Source organism: Pagrus major, chromosome 21, assembly GCF_040436345.1.
Source record: "Pagrus major chromosome 21, Pma_NU_1.0".
In the NCBI taxonomy this organism is placed as follows: Eukaryota; Metazoa; Chordata; class Actinopteri; order Spariformes; family Sparidae; genus Pagrus; species Pagrus major.
Window position 1 is genome coordinate 18,713,841 of NC_133235.1, and position 21,055 is coordinate 18,734,895.

The window sequence follows — 21,055 nt, forward strand, 5'->3', positions numbered from 1 at the left end:
TAAATGGACTAAAGTCAAAAATGACAGTTTTCTCTGGTTTCATTTTGGCTCACTGCTGGCCAGTTTTTATTTTGGATATCTGGATGGAGCACTGTGCATATCCAAGACCACAATTGAATTTGGCTTATTGGTCAAATTGTATTTTGGTTGCTATCCCAGGTTTATTTTATAATGGAAAGAAAAGTTCCCTAGTGCAAGATAAACCCAGACCAGCTTAATTCAATATCAGTTACACTTAATTTATCATGTCAAGACAGCAGGGGAGTAATCCCATTTGTTAAATGACTGTCGAATCTCTGTTTTAGATTAAGATGTCTGGTGAAGCAACTGGAGAGAGGAGAGGCTTCCCTCACTGACCTCAAGAAAAACCTGGAGTATGCAGCGTCGGTGCTGGAATCCGTTTACATCGAGGAGACAAGGTAAGAAAGCAGTAGTTTTCTACTAGCAGAAAAAAGTACTGACAAAGTTCATTTACTGAGAACGACAGTGCAGCACTGACAGAGGCCAGACGGAAAAAGGATTACTATAATTAGTGTGGCAATTGACCTGAGCTGTAATTCTGAGTTTCATTTTAAACATTGTGTCTGTCTGATTGGTTACAGAATCTCACACTGTAAGGACAAATGATAAACCAAATGTATAACTTAAATGGTGATTACCTTACCATCAGAGGCGTCATGCACATTAAAGATGTTCGTTTTCGTTCTACCAACTTTTTGAGATCTGGGTTTTTTATATTTATATTTTATTACTATTATTTTTAGAATATGTAGTAATGGCCTTTTTATATTATGAGTCAAACACATTTTTCTACATATGTCATAAATCATACCACACAAGTCACACACCCCCTTTCCCTGTGGTTTTGGTTTCTTCCAAAAATTGCAGCGTGAAACGGTTCTCAAACAAGAGGTACGCACACAACACGTGAGGAGATGTAGGCTAAGTTATAGTTTAGGCTGTGTTTCTGGAGTTTTTAGTCGAGCATCAATCCCTTTTTCAAACAGGTGCAAATGAAATGCAATTAGTTATAGACAGTTGCATTTTATAAATATAGGCATAGTTTGCTTTGCAAGATAGTTGGCTACCACCAACTAAAGTTAGTAGTCATCCCTCCAGTTGTTTAGCCTTTTGGCTCACTAGCTTGTCATGACTTGTGGTAAATGGTCATTGCAGTCAAGGCAGAGAGGACCCAGGAAGTAAACTTGGAGAGATTTAGGGATTTCCTTTTGGAGTCTTGCAGCTATAAGCTTAGGGAAGCATGAAAATCCTATACTTGGCCTATTATTGCTTCTCTGATTCTCTCTAGTTTTATCAGTGTGTGTAGCTGGTAACAGGTTATATGTACTTAGGCTAGTGGTGATGATGGGTCTGTCAAGGAGGCTAAGCAGTTAAATAAGTTACTACTACTCAGTCTGAGCTTTGATTGGCAATGGAGCAGATACTACATTTGAAAATACAGATGTTGCCATGCTGGCACGTTCCTTTCTTCTGTGGCTTTATCATCTATGTCCTCTAAATTAATTTGCAGTGTGGATACATTCCTTTTATGTGAATTCATGCCCCTTACAATCTTTGGGTGAAGCAGACAAGATTTAGCTCTTTTTCAAGAAAAGTTATAGCTAGCAGAAGTGAATGAGAGTAGTGAGCTAAAAGACTGATTAAGTGAAAGTTTTTAAATAATCCCCCCAAAGACTTTGAGAAACTTCTGTGAAATTAATTCATTGTTTTATTTTATTTAATGTATTTATATTTCCTGGGGAAGGAATCATAAAAGCCAATCTAATTGTGTCTCCCCAGTGGAGATATTGCAAAAAGATTATAAACAGAGCAGCACATATAACACAAATGACACATATTGCACATACTGCACATACACAACCAGTATGCTATGATGCTGTTATATGTCATAGATTAAAATACCAGAAGTATATTAAGAATTTAAAATTAACCCAACCTTCACTTGTACGTTATTTATATTTAAGTCCTGCGTTCATGTTACAACACTGACAAGAGTACTGAATGTAATGGATATATTACAGTGTGTTATTGCTGATTTTCCTTCACTTAATTGCCTAAAAACTGAACCACTGAATATGATGTTACGTGGCAAATTATGTTATGTTTAATCAGCAACTTCTCATCCTTGAACAACATTTAGGCAAGGAAAACTATTTGGCTCAGGTCATGGAAAAATTGTTGTGGCAAAAAATTGTTTGGGCATGGTTAAGGTATATACTAGGTCAAATATATGTCAGGAGTTGAATGCAGGTCCAGAATCTGAGATATGACCAGGCTTATGGAATTATGTAAGCCTCTCGTCATCTAGATCCCACCAGATTAGGGCCAGTGATGGCATGACCACTCCAGGATGGAGGATGATGAACTATCCAGTGCAGAATCCATGTAGCACCGTGATTATCAGTGTGATGTGAATGCTTTCTCTCGCCATAAGAACATGTATTTAGTTCAGAGGGTGGAGACCAACAGGCTTTGCTCTTGATCCCCTGTACATGTCAACACAACAGGGTAGCTGTGGAGAATTATATCACACAATTGGATTCAAATACTCCCCATCATGGTGTTTCAAGAGGCCTGGGATGTTTTGATGTTACGTAAGAGGTGATATTATTTGATGGACAGCGCTGGGATTTGAGTTTGATCCCCTGTGAAAGTAGAGCTACGATTCCTGATAAATATTTTAGTCTCTGCATCTGTCTGTTTTCTCATCCTTTGTTTCTTTTCTGTTTGTGTCTGTCTTTTTAACTTACATCACCTCCCGTCTCCCTGTTTGTCAGGCGTTTGGTGGACACAGAAGATGAGCTCAGTGACATCCAGTCAGAGTCGGTGCCCTCAGAGGTACGGGACTGGCTGGCCTCCACCTTCACCCGCCAGATGGGCCTGATGCTGCGACGCAATGAAGAGAAACCTCGCTTCCGCAGCATCGTCCACGCCGTCCAGGCTGGAATATTTGTTGAGAGGTAAATGTGTGTGTGTGTGCACACAAGCACATTGCCATTGGTGTTGAATACTTAATGTGGATTGTCACCTTTATCTTTCCTCCAGTGAACTTCTATCCATCACTGGTCAGACCAAACAAGCATAGCCTGGAGCAGCAAGATGCTATCAACATCTTTAATTTGGCCTCACACAAAGAATACATAACCACCTTGCTCTCACATGTTTCCAGTGCATTTTCTGCACGTACTGACATTTTGCAAAGCATAGTTTTTAAGAGTTTTGAATTGATGATTTTCTCTCCTTCCAAGTAGCACTTGAGTTAAATTTTTGTTTGATATGACTATACATATGTTTATGTATAGACTTGAAAATTGCTTTCTGTTGGTAATCCATCAGAGTCAACACAATGACTGTGTCCAAAATCACTTTCTAATTACTTTTAAGTGTAGAGCTGCAAAAAAAAATCCATCAGTTGATTGAAAGAAAATGCTAATAATCTGTTATTTGGATATTTGATTGATCGTTTTAGATATTTTTCACTTTAAAAAGCAATAAAATGTTTCTAGGTTCTCAATGAGAGGATTTTCTGCTTATGCTAAAATAATTATTTTTTAGCTTTAGACTAAACAAGACAGCCTTGGGAATCACCATGTACTTTTTCACTGTTTTCAGATGTTTAGTAGTCCAAACAATTCATCAGTTATCAGAGAAAATGTTCAGCAGGTTAAAGATTGAAAATAATTGTTAGTTGCAGCAAGCAGAAGAATTCTGAGTGTGAAATTTATGCACTACAGTGCCCATAATGGAACGTAAAAATACAGCTTTCTGCCAACAATCACAGAATGCCAAGTGCAGCATTTAATAGATGTGAACTGAAAACAAAAAAACATGCGTCATTGATGACACAAAATGATGAAAATTCATAAGTGTCTGAAACCTCAATTAAATGCCTCCTCCAGAGTAAAATATTGAATAAAGTCTGCTTTCATTTGTGTCTAGGTTAGATTATTGGTGACGGTTAATGCAGTGCCTGTTTCTCAGATCTATCTGAACGTTTGTGTGTTCTTAAGTGAATCAAAACTAGCAGCGGCCCAGAAGGTGGATAAGACAATTCAAAACTCTAAAGCATTACAACTTGGTTTTGTAAACTAGTACGGTCCTTTAAAATCTCATTCTGTTGGAAATATGTCTGCATCCTCTGCACAGTGACTCACTCACCTGAGTCCACCATACATCATCACAGCCTTGGCAAGCCTGGCTAAGCACAATCATTCAGAGAGTTGCAAACAGCTCCCTCTCCAAGGCTGCTCTTTATCACACAACAGCATGCAACATGCATTTGTTCAAATCAATAAGCTTCAAACATGTAAGCTGTAATCTTTCTTAATCTGTTTTTACAGAGGACAGTCTGCTTTCAGACATTTACAATGAAGAAAGATTGAGGACAGGGAGGATAAAAATGAAAAGGTGGAGCAGTGTGGTCCAGTAAAGTGATGAAGCAACTTAATATTTAGTTGCATTTATGGAAGCCATTGCAGGACATTTATTTTCAAAATAAAGGCATATTTTGATTTTCCGCTATGTTTTTGAGAGGTTGCGCGTTGTATACAAACTTTGCTGCCTTCCAACTGACACTAATTTCATTCCATTCCTCATTTTTGACAGCCTTAAAGCTTGTCATGTGTAAATAAAAACAGGCTTGCAGGTACTTTTCGACTTAACCTTTTCAAGACAGTTTCCTACTGAGTTGTGTTGATTTGTAGGTTTATAGTGAGTCGTGGTGGAGAACCTTCCAGGCTGTGGTTTGGGGGGAAGTGTGGTAACCTCTGGTGTTTAAACTCAGCTGTGCACTTCATTTGATGTTTTTATCTCATCCAAACAGGATGTACCGACGTACCTCCAATATGGTGGGACTCAGCTACCCCCCTTCTGTCATATCTGTGCTTAAGGTATTAACATGTGCACACACATCTGTGCACAAGCACGCAGAGTAATCTACAAGAAATTGACTTGCAGCACCATCCAATTTTTTTGATGAGTACATTGTTTGAGGAGAAGCTTGTCATTATTTGATTTTTTTTTTTTCTTCCCCACACAGAATGTTGACAAGTGGTCGTTTGATGTGTTCGCGCTAAATGAGGCCAGCGGGGAGCATGCACTTAAATTCATATTCTACGAGTTGCTCACAAGATATGACCTCATTAGCCGTTTCAAGGTAAAGACACAAGGATTTAACATACCATTGGTCACTGCTGTACCTTCTGTTTGTGTCATTAAAACAAGGAGAAACTAAAAATATTCTGAAGAGATCATAATAACCTTAAAATTCCCCTTCACTGTGCCTGATTTGATGTAAGTGAGTCACTTCACTGCCGCTTAAGTGTTAGATTGTGTTGTAGCATTTCAACAATGGCCATAATATGAGGGGGGTTGGACATACTTCATCTCATCTGATAGAGCTCATTTTCCACAGCGTCTTATAGCTGAGGACATTTCAGTTGAAGTGACAGTATCTGAGAGTAAATGACACGGGCAATGAAATAAAGCTGACATGAATATGTAATCGAAGTCTGCAGTCGCCCAAATGATTCACGATGATTTTACGACATCAATTTCAGAGGCTGAAGGGACTGTGCACGCATTGAAACTGCTCATCATTTAAATCACCAAATAGCTCTCAGAAGTTTCTTACTGTCTGCAGTGTTTTTTTGGCTAGCAGTCATTTGCTGTTGTTTTGTCTGCTGTCAGATCCCGATATCTGCCGTGGTGTCATTCGTTGAGGCCCTGGAAGTGGGATACAGCAAACACAAAAACCCCTACCACAACCTGATGCACGCTGCTGACGTCACACAGACTGTACACTACCTGCTCCTCAAGACTGGCATGGTGGTGAGTAGGATCGACTGTAAACTTAACTACAGAAATCAGTTGAACATACAGGCGATGGTTTGGTTCTAAACAAGGAAGCTTAGTTGATGTAATCAAGGAGATTTCGTCCACATGGTATTCAGAAGATCTCTGTCAGCTGCCGAATGCCAGCCTAATTACAGCTTTGCCTGACATGCAGCTGCTAAATATGGCTTTTTTTTTTCTTGGAGAATCCATGAGCCATTCTTTTGTGAAGACATCCGGAGAAGATCACCCTTTAATCCCAATCTCGCTCAGGGCAGGTTTGAGAACATCAAACCACATTTCTAAGAATATCTGACAAAATGTGACTTATTAACGATCATTGTTTGAACATTTGAAGTCAAATGTCTTCTTGTCTTAACATTGCTTCATTTCAACTTTTCATATTTCGTGCTGCTTTTGTTCTTTTTTAACTCCGGTGACATATATCAGTCCTTCCACTGAACTGACTTTAGGACATTTCTGACTACATTCATACAAAAAAAAAAAAGCCTAGCCTCGCTCAAGCCGAGTTCAAAGTCCCCAACCAGCCAGCCGCCCCCGCTTCCAGTGTTTATTTAATCACCTTAATAAGCCGGCTGCGACAGCTGTCGACATGGTGTGTTTCCTTGGGCAGTGCCTTGCGGAGTAAACCACATTACTGCTACAACCACGGGCTCCTGGGAGAGCAGGAGAACAGCATCTATCATTTCACAAGCCCTCCAGACTCCATTAAATCAACAATCAACAGGTCATTCATAAAGTCAGCCCCAAGAGGAAATATACTGAGGGATGGATCGGGCATCTTGCTCTCACACATCCACCCACAACCCCCCTAAAGTCTTAATGACTCCCCCATCCCCCCATTGTTGATTAGTCACCAATATCGACTGGGCTTTCTGAGCTAAATCCCCACTCTGTGTACATGAGTGCACTCACATCTCAGAGGAAAATGCCTACTCACAGGTGTTGAGTATGCTGCATGTACTCAGAGATGTGCCATAAATTAAAGCACATACATGCACACACACATGCAGGTACAGTCCATATTATTAGCATTATTTTGGCCACTAATGCTCATATGATGAAATACGATTTTCACATTTACTGTTGAGTAGTTCATTAATGCTCTGGAATCTGTTCATTTCAATACTACTTTGTGATTAAATTCATTCATCAACAACTTTTCCCATGGCAAAGACAAAAACAAGGTCACTAAAGTGGAATCTGAACATTAAAAGCTAGTAGAAGGAATCTCGAGCTTGCAGGTTTTGTTTTTTGTTTTTGTTTTTTCAAATAACCACTGAATCCAGATCTCCCTCTTGTCATTGGATGGTTGCTCATTTCTCTTCCTGTGCTACTGAATCATCTTTCCAGTGACACACCAACAGTGCTAAAGCCTGAAAGTAGTTGCACCTTGTGGCTCGCACACATACTCATCACTACAGGCCAAGCCGCCTCAAAAACGCTTTGGAAAAGCTTTTTCTTGCTTGTCATGAATGCGTGCGCAACAACATATGTAATTAAGTGACAGGTCGCGGTGTGATCGGCCTCTGTTGCTGTAGGAATAATGCAGTTGTTAATTTTGAATGACTTGATGCCAGTTGGATTTGGCCCCAGTAACCCGCAACCCGCAATCCCCTGAAAGGGGCGATAAAGCGGCAACATCTCCGCGACCCTCACGGAAAAGCGGTAGATAATGAACTGAACTGAACTGAACTGAACTGAACATTGATGCCAGTTTATTGAGGTGATATATGATTTGATATTGATGACATCTAATGGTTATTTTAAACACAGTTTTTAATGTGGAAAATTGGTTTTGTGCTTGGATAAAATATGCCAGGCAGTACTAAGCGGTCAAGTACTTTGTTTTCATGTAAATCCTAGTGTACAAACTTCTAAAAACACTTTGACAACAATTACAGAATCACATCAACACCTCTCCGATCTCACAGAGATCTTTTATCATAAAATCGACTGGATTAAATCTTACCTGAAAACTATTCATTATTGGTCTTGACTAAAATACATAGATTTTGTCAACTGATTTATTAATGACTAAAATGTTCACGGTTTTAGTCGACTTAAAATGGACAACAAATAAAAAGACATTGGATAAACATGACCAAAACATTCATGAGTTTCACTAAGTCTCAAGATGGTTGACAAAATGAACACTAATATGTATGGTAAACTTGAAGCTATCACCAGCAGCTTGGTGTTTATGTTTAGTTAAGCATAGCTTGGAATTAAGACTGGGAACAGGGGGAAACAGGTAGCCTCGCTCTGTCTGGACATCAATAAATCTACCTCCCAGCACCTATAAAGCTCAGTAATTAACACATTTAGTTTGTAGTTTTACAGGGAGTTATGTGCTAACCAAGCTAGCTGTTTCACCCAGTTTTTCGGTCTTTGTGCTGAGCTTAGTCAACCAGATTCTGGCTGTAGTTTCATAGTTAACGTACAGCCATGAGAGTGGTGTTGATCTTCTCAGCTATCTTTTGGCAAGAAAACAGATCAGCCCATTTCACAAAATGTGAAGTTATTCCTTTAAGAGTTGCTGCTACTTTTACATCATCCTCTTCTTTTCTGTTGTCACAAATCGTGCCTAAAAGGGTTAGACTTAAATAGCAACGCATGATGTGTATTCTCACCTTGTAACAGCATTAACTCGTAATAAAATTACAGAGAGCATGACTTTTCATTTATATTTGGTAACAGTGACAAACAAGACTGAGACGGAAAGGGAAAGAGTAAGGAGGAGTGTTAAAGTGACAGTTGTGAAATGTGATTCTCAATAGAGCTTGTCTTATCTAAAGTTTCCTTTTTGTCTCAATGACCTTTCCTCCATCTTCTCCTCCCCATTTGTCTCCTTCCATCCCTGCGTGTAATGTATTCCTCTTGCCAAACACCTCTCTCTGCATCCTTTATATCACTTTTCTCCACTACATGTTTACGACGTGATAAACCATTCCGTTTTCCCCCTTTTTCCATTCACTGGCTTCTTATTTCTCTTCTCTAATTTCTATCCATTCTTTCCTTTTGTGTCGCTGTCTTTTCCATCTCGGTGATCCCCTCCTCAACACCCTTCCCTCTTCTATATATGTCTCTTAATATCCCCCTCCTCCTCCCTTATCTTCACCTCCCCTTGCTCCCTCACACCACACGTCGTCAATCTCTCCATCCTCTTCTTCTTCTCCTCACCCTCTCCCCCCAGCATTGGTTGACTGAGCTTGAGATCTTTGCCATGATCTTTGCGGCGGCGGTGCACGACTACGAGCACACGGGGACCACAAACAACTTCCACATTCAGACAAGGTAATGGATCATAAAATCAAAAATGCATGGCACCGACTCGCCCAATCAATGTTTTCATTTACAGGAAGGTGGCTTTACATTGACACTGAGATCGCCTGCAGTGCTGTAATAACACTCAGGCAGGAGGTCCAAATGAGCTCCATGCCCTTAAGAATTTGAGTCGGCGAGAACACATTGTAACTTTTGTCCTAATGATAATTAGGAAAGTTTCTTATTTTGATGACTTTGTCTTTACACCCTCTTCATTCTTAAATATAACCTTATTTTTGTACTAAAACATTTTCTTTGAATCTTTTCTCGACAGCACTGCAGAAAAGATTCCAGAGTCCTTTAATTCAGAAAGCTGAACTTCTAAAACTTTACATAAATGATGTTTTCCAGATACATAATTTTCTATACATGACACATGTTGGAGAAGGAAACCTTCCTGTTTATTTCATGTCTTTTTACTCTCACTGGACCAGATAGTTATTGAATCTTGATTTGTACAAATTATGTGCTAGCGGTGTTCAATATTCAGCAACATGCTGTCTGAGTGTCTGAACCTCTGCTTAGTAATTTTTCTGTAATGTACATAGAGTATTTGTAGGTATAGTAGGGTTGCATGATATATTTCGGGCCGATAATTTAGCGGGCTGAAATATATTATGCATCCCTACAATATTGGGAAGTTGCTATATAACAATATCTGTGAAATTATAGCTGATAAATGGAGCCGATAATACAAGCAAGCATCTACACACTCCGATACAGTAGGTGGCAGCATGCTCCTTTGAAGTTGGTTTGCAATCCATCAGTAAACACAAAGAAGAAGAAGATGCACGTCGTTGTCGCGCTCATAACATCAAATTGCTGCACTTGGTAGAACCATGCAATGTAGACTCAAAAGCCAAACATGTGGTTGGCATGTGGTCGTTTTTTTTTTACAGATTCAGAGGAAGATAACACAATCGCAATTTTAAATCGTATGTCTTTGCTCATTACATTTTAGCCTTCCTTACCCTCAGGTGTAGATTAGGACCTTTAAAATATGAAAATGTTAAATTATAGGCTATTGCTATCAGCTGAAAAAAATCAATATTGTGCATCGCTAATATACCCATCTTGAGCTTTTTCCTGCCTTTTTTGTTGATTTTTGAGAGTCTCTCCTTGTACAATGGACCTCCTTAAAATTAAAACAAATAATTAAGACCATAGTTTTTCTCACATTTAGCAGGTCAGAGTTAAGCCAGATTGAAGTCTGTGCAAAGAGGGCAAGAGTTGGTGTAATTATTGCATTCATGATCAAGTGACACATTTTTCTTTCAGTTGTTCTTTTCATTATAGATTTCATTATAGACTATTGCTTTCTCTTACTTTGGCAGGTCAGACACAGCTATCCTGTACAATGACCGCTCAGTGTTGGAGAGTCACCATGTCAGTGCAGCCTACCGCCTGCTGCAGGACGATGATGAGATGAACATCCTCTACAACCTCTCCAAGGATGACTGGAGGTCAGTGAGGCAGATACTTCGACGGACAAGGGAAAGGGAGACAAAGAGATGAAAGAGCTGAGTGACAGCAAAGGGAAATAAATCTCAGAGATGTAATAGAGAACAGCTAGAGACAGTGAAGAGGCAGACATGACTGGCAGAAACCACACAGGTCCAGCAGAACAGTTTTACAATCTACACATCACCTGTTTAAAGCCCAAAGTGAATTTCCCTTTTGTTTTTCAAGATTAACAATTTTGCTCTGTGGAGTAAAAATCAGAAAAGTTCACGGTCCATCAACTTTGTACTAAATGGAAGCGTTACATGTGATAATATATTAAAGCAGACAGCTGCAATCCGAGTACTCACGGTATAAGCTGAGACTTGTCAGAGCAGATATTATAAATAGCTCTCAGAAACTGTGTCGGCTGCCTTCATTTACTTTAGCAACTTCCGAAATAAGTCGGCTTTTATTACCTGTGAGTTTGACAGTTCATTATACAGCACATGGCTCATGTTTTCCTCTCCTCTGTTTCCATCCAGAGAGCTGCGGGCTCTGGTGGTGGAGATGGTGCTGGCTACAGACATGTCCTGCCACTTCCAGCAGGTGAAGGCCATGAAGAATTTCCTACAACAGCCGGAGGGGTCAGTTCCCTTTTTCTCTCACTACTGTTCACACTCCCTGCCCCCCGACCCAGCAATTTACATCCTCATTAACCCTGCCATCACATCACTGTTCACCCACCACCCATTGTTTACAACCCAATTAACCCTGCTCTGAAGGGTGCAAAAAACATTCATGTTTGTATCAAATGGACAAACGGGATGGTATCTGTTGCTCAAAGTTGTAGTTTGTTACAGAATAGTACCAAATATCATGCATTACACAGTAGAGGCATAAAGTAGGGTATTGCTTCAGGCCCTCTTAGGCACAAACACAAGATATGTTTTGTTTCTGTGCTGGCAGTTTGCAGCAGAGTTATGGTGCAGTCACATTGGGTTTGGCATGATGAATGTATTTGCACACTGCAGTAAAAAACAGCCGGTGGTAGAAATATTGCTGGCAGGTTTGCTGGCATACAGTAGTCTGCTACAGCAAAGATGACCAGCTAGAAAGCATTCCACAAACTATTTTTTTTTTTTTTTTACTAGCACTCCTGTTCTGCTGCTTGTAGTCTGCAATACATCCACATAAACAGAAATGCTTTCTCACCACTTATAGCTGTTAGTAGCTGAGTTTTGGCAAATCTATTATATACATATATAAATCAGAGGGTTTGCTGGTGGACTTCAGGTGATCTGATAAGAAAGGAAAAAATGAGGATTGCTCTTCAGGATTTAGCTTTAGTTTCCCCAGTAAACACACCGCCCTCTTCGCCTTCTCCTTTTTTTGTAATTGATAGATTTTTGGCATGGATTTATTGTTTAAAGTGCAGGTATTGAACTTTGTCCTCTGAATCTTGATCTTTCTAAAGCCAGATGCTCAGGGCAGAGCTAGTGGCAGTATTCTGCTGGTTAACAGACCCAGAATATGAGGGGAGTCCCCTCAGTAAATGATCCTGAATGTGGATCTCAAAATCTCATGATCAAAGGTTTTCCTCTTCGTCTTAAAGCATTTCCCAAGAACAGCTGTATTACCTGCTTCATCTTCTGAGTACTTCTTTAAAGTAGAATTAGATCATTTCGCCAAAAAGCCTGCCAAAAAGTAGCTGACAGCTTCCTCTCTGTCTCTGTCTTTTACGTGACATTTACCTTGTAGGTCATGGCGGACCCTCAAGAGTCTCACTAACAAAAAAAAAGACACAAAAAAGATCATATGAAGAATACAAAATATTCTCAAATTCAACAATTTCAATTCCAGCCAGCCTGAAGGAAGACGAGGCCAAGTGTATTTGGAACAGGAGGTGAATATGTTTCCGTCAAAATAATTGATTTTTTTTGCTGCACTCGAGGTTATGAGGCTACAGCCTTTCTTTTTGCATATTTTGAGCACAGCACCCTCTACAGTGACTGACAGCTGGTGCACTTCTACATGCAGACAGACAGCTGTCGTTGGCGAACAGAAAAAAAAAGAGAGCTATCAAGCAAACTATCATATGACGTGATGAGTCATCAGTGCTGATGTGGCTGCAACACTGAGGAGAAGGCTGGAGGAAACTCTTTGACCTTCTTGCTATTCCTTTCCCTGTGATAAAGCACAGGATGAGAACTGCTGCGACAGCAGTGATATGGAGATAAGCAGCTTCCTGAGAACAGATGTAGGAATCAACAATATTATGCTTCCTATACTGTATTTGTGAGTAGGCCTACTGGTAGAATGAGACACACCAGTTTTTAGTGAATACAGAGGTTTTTTTCAATAGCTTCCAGGTCATTTGAGCCATCGACTCAAAATCAATGCCAAAATGTCTTGTTATACTGGTAGAATGAGACACACCAGTTTTTATTGGATTTCAGTGGAATTTCTATATTTCATGAATATTTTGATGAAAAAATCACCATTTTTTATGAAAACATCAGCCGTTTTTGGCTGGTCATTTGAGCCATCGACTCAAAATCAGTGCTGAGTGCTGACTGGAAGGTAATCATAAAGCTACAGCACAGGACACACACACGGGCCCATGAATGAGAGATTGCAGTCTCCAGGAAGCTATACTGCTGAATAGACTCTAATGTGAAGTAATTTCAAACCAGTGTGCTCCAGGCCTGCTTAGAGTGCACTTTAAGACCCAATCTGCCACAAATGGAATGATGGGAAATTTGAGCTAGTCTTTCTCACCTCTGTTTGACCTTGTGTCATGTGTGTTTGTACTGTATGTGTGTCTGTGTTTTCATTTGTGTGCCTATTTTCCATATTGGTGTGTGTCTGTCCAATCATGCTTCAGTCCATTAAACGTGATATTTTGATATGGTTATCAGATATCTCAGACACCACTGCTGTTTGATGAGGTGAGATGAAGCATCTTCACACTGTGTAGAAAACCGATTAGCCTAAATGACGCAGTTTGATGAAAGGTGGATTGGCTGTGCATGTGTGTTTTTATGCACATGACACATGCACACAAGTGGAGACACTGCAGGTAAAAACACTGTTAATGTGCTTGTCAGCTTTTAGATTTTGGGCTGTTTTGCTTTCATAACATGTCCAAAATACATATTTAGGTGTTTATTGTATTTTAGACATTTCCTCTAGAAATGTATGCAAATTAGCATAACGTTGATTAAAAGGTCTCGTCTGAATATTCAAATATGCAATGCAAAAGCCTGATTTAACATTTTTATTCCTAAAAAACATTGACTCTAATACGTCAACAAAATGAAACATCAATTTTGAATCTGGCTTTATCCAATCTACAGAATTCAGAAAACTAATCAACTGGGGAAGTTTCACGGTGATAGCTATTAGTTAAAATGTTTATCCTATTCCCCTGTAGTGTCTCCCCCACGTCGGCATCCGTTTAATCATCCGAGTCTAATTTGGTCTCGCACGGACCTCCACTTCTCTTTTGCCACCTTCCAATCCCAGCTGTTCTATAGTAACTGTTTGTCTCTGTGCCCAGGCATAGAAACATCATATAGATGTTGTAAAACTTCTACCTCTTTTCCTGTGGTGGTGTCTTGCTTAAGTATACACTGCTACACTGCTACACTGCCCCCCACGAATATAAAAGAGTACGGATAAAAGGTTCTGTCTGTATCCGTATGAATGAGCCTTTAGTAGTTTGACAGTTTGAGGGAGCCTCCATGAGATCAAGTCAATTTTTTATCATCACAACACTTAAAGGATGTTTATTTTATTGTCAATAAATCACTTGAAAAGCCAAAACAAACAATGAATTGATCACAATAATACAATAATAAGTATTGTCCTCTTTTCCATAGAGCTCCATTGTTGGCCAAATGCAGGTAAAAAAGTGTATAGTGTATGACATGTTTCTTTATTACCATGAACACAAACACATTAGTTTACAGTATTTTGAGTCAGTCCCATATACACCATCCTGCTGTCAGAACACTCACTACTAAATGTGTGTTATTCCAATGCTGAAAAAAGGTCCCAAAAATGCATTATTTGCTCCTGCTGTAGGAATATTTGTTTTAAGAAATTAACAAATGAAAGAAACTACATATTTGTCAGCCATTCAGACAGATTTAAGTCTCCGGTTGGAACCAGCAGGCTGAGTATCATAGACAGGGGTTGGGAAGTCAAAAAAGACGGAGTAACACATTGTTACTCTTGTTTTTTTTTATGGGATTTGTTGCCAATATGAAATACACAGCATATCAACAGCTTTTTCCTTTAAATAAAAATTATTATGTTTTGAGAATAAGTGCATCTCACAGTATCCTAAAATAATATAGAATTCAAACATAATTGCAAGTCAAAAACGTAATTGTACCACAAGTAGAGGATAATTTATCCATCACACATTACAATGCTATACAAGTTTGTACATATACAAGTTTCATCACACTGGTCTTGCCAAAACAGTCAATTTTTGTAGACATATCTGCAACTGTGCAACATTTTTTCCCATCTTTTGTATGACCGACCCTACCAGTCTTCAGGGAATCTTGGAAATGTTCTTGTATTCTTCCCCTGATTTGTATTTTTCAATAACCTTGATCCAGACTTGCCCTCAACATGCACTTTTTGTCAGGAAATTGACCAGGCAGAGATTCAACAGATATCAGATATCATTTACTTTGACATGTTTTTCTGTGGAAAAATAAGACACAGCATACAATATGATTCATTAAAATTAAAAATGAATGAATTACACTTACTTTAGTTTTGAAATTGTGTATCTGCTCTATTTTGCAGACTTGACAAGCCCAAAGCCCTGTCCCTGCTGCTGCACACAGCAGACATCAGCCACCCGGCCAAAAGTTGGGACCTCCACCACCGCTGGACCACCTCCCTACTGGAGGAGTTCTTCAGACAGGTGAGTGGGTTTACTTGGTAGGTCACAAAGTGAATCATGAGTGGCTGGTCCAGTGAAGATGTGGGGTTCAGATGCATGTAGAGAGAACATGGCATGTTTTTAACTTCTCACTTACAAAAAGCTGCGATGGACTGTACACTTGATTGACCGTTTATGAGGTAGACATATATGACATGCCTGCAAAAAATCTAATATTTTGTCCACTTTCCCTTTTTTTATGGTGATGGAGGTAGACTAATTATAAGAAAGACGACCCTTAAATTACGCCGGTGCTCTTCCTGCTTTGTGAAAATAGCAGGAACAGCTCCATGTGCTGGTATATAGGGTTGCACTGCGAGCTGGATGTCAAAAAGAACAATTTATTTTTTCAGTTTAGCCCCATGTTCGTCCGTATTTATTTATTTCTTTGACACAGTTTGAGTGTTACACCAAGAATACAATAACAATGATATTAGTGTGCGATTATTTTGATATGGTGCTTTGGCACAACTCTACCCCCCAAAGCACTTTTCATCAATGAGATGTACAGTCATATTCACAAGTTAAATTGCAGGCACTCTGCTCTCTGTCACTTTTAAAAATGATGCCATGACAGAGTGCCACAGCATTGATAAAACAATGCTTTTGACTATAAATAATAACTGTGTATAAGTCTCAGCAAGAAGGACAGACGTTAAACTGGTTCAACATTGCTTTTGTCTCTTTCATTATTAATCCACATTGTTCTCATTATCAGTGCTATTGTTATTGTGGCTGCTGTCACAAGGCCTTTGTCTCTCGGGATATGAATTGCCGATAAATAGCTTCTCCAAAAAAACATTGCCTCCCGACTACACATCTCATCTGTTTGTGACAAATCAGTAGAGAAAATGAAACACATTTGTGGCCCAAAAGCACTCAGGGCGGGGGCCAGACTAATCCAAAGCCTGTTGATAGAAGTGTGAGCATATGGTGGACTGTATTCTGGTGGTGTGGTGCAGCGTGTGTGTGTTTTTGTAGAGACTGAGAATGATTTTGACTGAGGATACTGATGTGGTTCCAGGGGGACAAAGAAGCAGAGCTCGGCCTGCCATTCTCTCCACTTTGCGACAGAAAATCCACAATGGTAGCACAGTCCCAGATCGGTGAGTGGCTCCTAAATACTTACACACAGAGTGTATAATGGTGTATGTCTGCGTGGGTGTACAAGCTCTGCTCCAATGTGAGTTCACATGAGAAAAATTACTTTTTTTCTTGAAGTATTTATCTTCACACAAGACCGTACTTCTTCCTGTTCTTACATTTGTACACATTTATTTCAAACTCAAAAATAACAAAATATGATTAAGTTGTTAATGGTGGTTTAACAGACAGCATTAGAGTTCCCTTCTACAAAGAGCTCTGTTTTTTGTCTAATCTTTGATTGGTTGTTCGAGTCTAGAGCTTTTTTTGGGAGAAATATTAAATGTGAATAAAAAGATCAATTATAAAGTTTTATTTTGTAATGTATCCATTCATTGAATTTTTTTTTGTTCCTGAAAAACATGAGGAAGAGACATAACTCTTTTTCAGCCCTGAGCAGTGTTGCCTGTGAGACCAAATCCAGGGCATCAACTCATCAAAGCACTCTTGTTGCTTGTAAATCTCAAAGGATGGTTTTTATCCCTTTCAAACACTCACATGCCCACGTTTAGAGGGCACAGAACGAGGACTGTGCATTTTGTCCCCTGTCTCTAACAATAAAATTGCATTAGGAAGGGATCTCTTTGCAGCCTTTATGGACAGGAGGAACATTACAGCTACCAATAACAGTTTAAATATACATGTGAGCATTGTTTCAAGATAGACTTAACCTAGCCTTTCATAGCTGTGAGCGCGCAGGAATAATTTAAGGTGCCCAAGAGGAGCATGTCAATGTTTTAATCTGTTCAGAACTTCTCCCATCTGCATCTTGGCAGCTGAACAATATAATGACACTGTGAAGGGAGACTTTATTGAGACAATCAAACTGAAACTTTAAAAGTGATAAAAACAACAGGATTTTAAAAAATGAGAGGGACAAAAGGACTAGGATTAGTCTTTGGTTGACAGTGTTAAAACACAGACTTAAATCTGTTTGTATCTCAGATTTGAATGTTTTATAACATTATGGAAATACCTGTAATCTTATTTTTCAATCGTAATTTCCAGCATAACAGTGATTGTTGTGGACTATTGAACGCAACACAGAGGTGTACAGGCGGCAAATATTCATGTAGTTTTAGCTAGCTAACTACTTTGGTGATTTACACTGTACATGTCTGTATGCAGGTTAAACAGGCATGCTGTAATTACGGTAACAACTGAGTGACAGGGTAACACAAACTCAGAGCTTCAACCTACATTAACTGCATCGGGCTCGAGTTGGGTTTGGACATAAAAAGAACAGAACCCCTGTCGAGTTTAGGGCATGGTTTGGGGCTTCTTTTTGTCCCAGTCTGCATTAAATAATTCAAACACCTGGATAAAGACTTTGAAAATAACTGAAGTGACATTATGTTCTTTGATGTCTTTGTCTCCAGGGTTCATAGACTTCATTGTGGTGCCCACCTTCACTGTGCTGACGGACATGATGGAGCGTATCGTCACGCCGCTCATCGACGAGGCCTCCCATTCAGGTTTTGCCGGCTTTAGACGCTCAAGGTGAGCAGGATATACACTTAAAAGTTTGGGGTTTTATGTGCTGCAGAGGAGCAGGACTGGCTGAAGGAAGTGGGTGACTGTATTTTAATCAAGCAGCCTGATTAATCAACGATGGAGGAAGTTACTGTTTTTTTCGACCTTTCACCTCACATACCTGTCTTAGTAACTGCTCGCTCAGTGACGTGATTAAGCCTCCGCAGCTCCTCTGCAATAACAGCATATCTAATCAGAGTATTGAGTACGGCAGATGAGTCTTCCATGAGTAATCCATTTCTGTGCGTGGAAATGTCCCCACCTTTCATCAGGCAGAGCCAGACACCTTGAAATTGATATTTTGGAGATGCTAGTCGAGTTAGCTTCTCCATCCCTGATCAGGACTGGGCCTCAGTGCTGGATCAGCATACACAATAGGCTCTGGAGATACAAAAGGAAGTGATCTTGTATCTACTGGCTTAATTACTTGGCTCAGTGCTTTTCCTCCAGCCACGTATTAAATCAGTTTGTGCATGCTTTGAAACCAAATAAATAAGAAAGTACATTCCACTTGCTCTTACGTTACTAATATTTAAACTAACCGGAGAAAGACCATTTCTTATTTGTTTAAAGTTAAAGTATTTTAAAGTGAGCTTATTGGAAAATGAAGCAGTTCTCTGGGAGTCTGGCACTGCATCTTCTGTTGCACCTGAACATCAGTATCAGCTTCCCCATTCCTCCTTAACAGCAGTCATTAGCATCATTCAGTGGGCCTCCAGTCAAAGCTAACCAAGTGGAAATCTCAGATAGCGTTGCCACTTGTGCAGTCTCCTTGTCTACGTACACACCTGGGTGCTTATTGGTTTCCTTGGACTGTTTCTTTGCAGCATTTATAGCTGCTTTCAATCACCTGTAACTATGTCTGCTCTCTCTTTTTGCCTCTGGTTATCTACCCGCCTTCATTTCCTCCGCTTTCAATGTGCCTCTAAATCTCTAAAAGCTGTGTTGGTTGATGGTCCACCACTTCGGTCCAGACCTAAATATCTCGATGCTTTTTTGACGGATTGCCATGTCATTGTGTACAGACATTCCTAGTACTCAGGCTAGCCTAAAGATTTTGGTGATTCCCTGACTTTTTTCTCAAGGTCAACATCTGTGGTTTTGTGTGAAATACCTCAACAATCATTGGATTTATTGCCATGACATGTCCCCCACTTTGGATTGAATTAGAATTACTTTTGTGAAAACTTCAGTAATGTATTGTTGCACTTCCATAAAGATGGGGGACTCACAAGAGACACATTTGAAAAAGAAGACTTAGAAATCAAGGCAACAGAGGGTAAAATATTCTGACTTTTAATCCCTAGTAAATGTCAATTTCAAAAAACCCTGGATTCTACATTTTCTACATCATTCATCAGTCCCAACCTCTGAAATGCCCACAAAAATATTAAATTAATACGCAGCATTTCTGCATTAAAATGTCTAAAAGCGTCTTTAACTTTGTTGTATATTTTGTTGAGTTGTGTACTTATATTACGGTATTTTATCCCAAATATTTCCAATAATGTTCAAACTCAGACAAATCTTTGATTTTATTCAAGGTTACTGCATTTCATTTGGTCGCCTGTCACTAACACTAACTTTCAAAGCAAGTCAGAGAGTGAGGAAGTCAGCAAACAAGACTAAACATTACCCGAATAAACCTTTTATACATTAGCTCGCCCATGAATATTTCTGAGTCATTAAGATGGTGAAATTTGCTACTATTACAGTAAACCTGCTAAGCATCAGCATTTTAGGGTTGTATTTGTGACCACGTTGGCAGTTAGCTCAAAGCATCACTGTGCCAGTACAGCTACACAGAGCTGCTTGCATGGTTGTAGACTCTACATCTTTTTCAACTTTTAACTGCCCTTTTCATTTATCTGTCCAGTCTGAACAGTATTACCTCAGATGAGGCCAAGAGGCACAGCGTGAAGAGCATGGGCTCTGACAGCAGCTCATCTGGACAAAGCTCCCTGCTGACGGTGGACATGAAAAACTTCAAGGCGTTGTGGAATGAAGAGGTTTATCAGAACAGAGAGAGGTGGAAAGCGCAGGCTTGTAAAGGTACAGTACATCCACACAGACAAAAATATCATACAGTAAAGTGGAGGTGATTTGGTGACTCAGAGAACATTAATGCTCTGGTAAAACTGATCTGTCCTAACAGATGACATCCAGTGCAGAATGGGGAAAATTGGCTTATAAAGCTCTTAGTGTGTGCAATGCTCTTAGCTTACTCAGAGAGGGATTTTGACTGACCTGTATTACTGTGGGATTTTATGGGACACACAGATCAGTATATCCACAAGTTTTATTTATTTAATTATGTTGGTAACACTTTCTAATTAGTCATCCATTACAAGAGGTTTACTGTATAGGTTGTAATAAATTATGATCATAAACTTTGTACATCTGTTATAAGCCACTAAAAAGAACCACAATTGGGCTGCCAGGTTGTTTAAAAAAGACTTACAGTTTATTATCATTTACAGTCGTAGCATTGATGAGATATTTATTAATTCATTATTGACATTTCTAATTGCAGACTTGACAACCTATGAGTGAGAAATTACAGCATTTATTGGTGATTAGGATGAACACCAGCCAAAGGAGCACCAATATATGGGTTGGCCGATATTACTGGCAGATATAATTGGATATATCAGTCTTGGCGTACTGCTGTCTGATATGCCCATATATTAAAACTCTTCTTTTAGAGATTATAATGCAGGAAAAGATGTTTATGATCATTTATAATCAGTAAATTCCCTGTTAATTACAGTT

The 21,055-nt window shown here is 39.4% G+C and overlaps 1 protein-coding gene across 2 annotated transcripts in view; it reads left to right on the forward strand.

Moving 5' to 3' along the window:
• The window catches only part of pde1cb (phosphodiesterase 1C, calmodulin-dependent b), a 110,481-nt gene that overhangs the window by 84,378 nt on the left and 5,048 nt on the right, over window positions 1-21,055 (forward strand). For both annotated transcript variants that reach the window (XM_073491469.1, XM_073491470.1), the window contains 12 exons: window positions 306-419; window positions 2,799-2,981; window positions 4,844-4,910; window positions 5,060-5,176; window positions 5,710-5,850; window positions 9,071-9,171; window positions 10,536-10,664; window positions 11,187-11,288; window positions 15,469-15,589; window positions 16,632-16,713; window positions 18,130-18,250; window positions 20,160-20,335. In XM_073491469.1, the coding sequence (XP_073347570.1) occupies window positions 306-419; window positions 2,799-2,981; window positions 4,844-4,910; window positions 5,060-5,176; window positions 5,710-5,850; window positions 9,071-9,171; window positions 10,536-10,664; window positions 11,187-11,288; window positions 15,469-15,589; window positions 16,632-16,713; window positions 18,130-18,250; window positions 20,160-20,335 (1,454 nt within the window). The remainder of the gene's footprint in view (window positions 1-305; window positions 420-2,798; window positions 2,982-4,843; window positions 4,911-5,059; window positions 5,177-5,709; window positions 5,851-9,070; window positions 9,172-10,535; window positions 10,665-11,186; window positions 11,289-15,468; window positions 15,590-16,631; window positions 16,714-18,129; window positions 18,251-20,159; window positions 20,336-21,055) is intronic.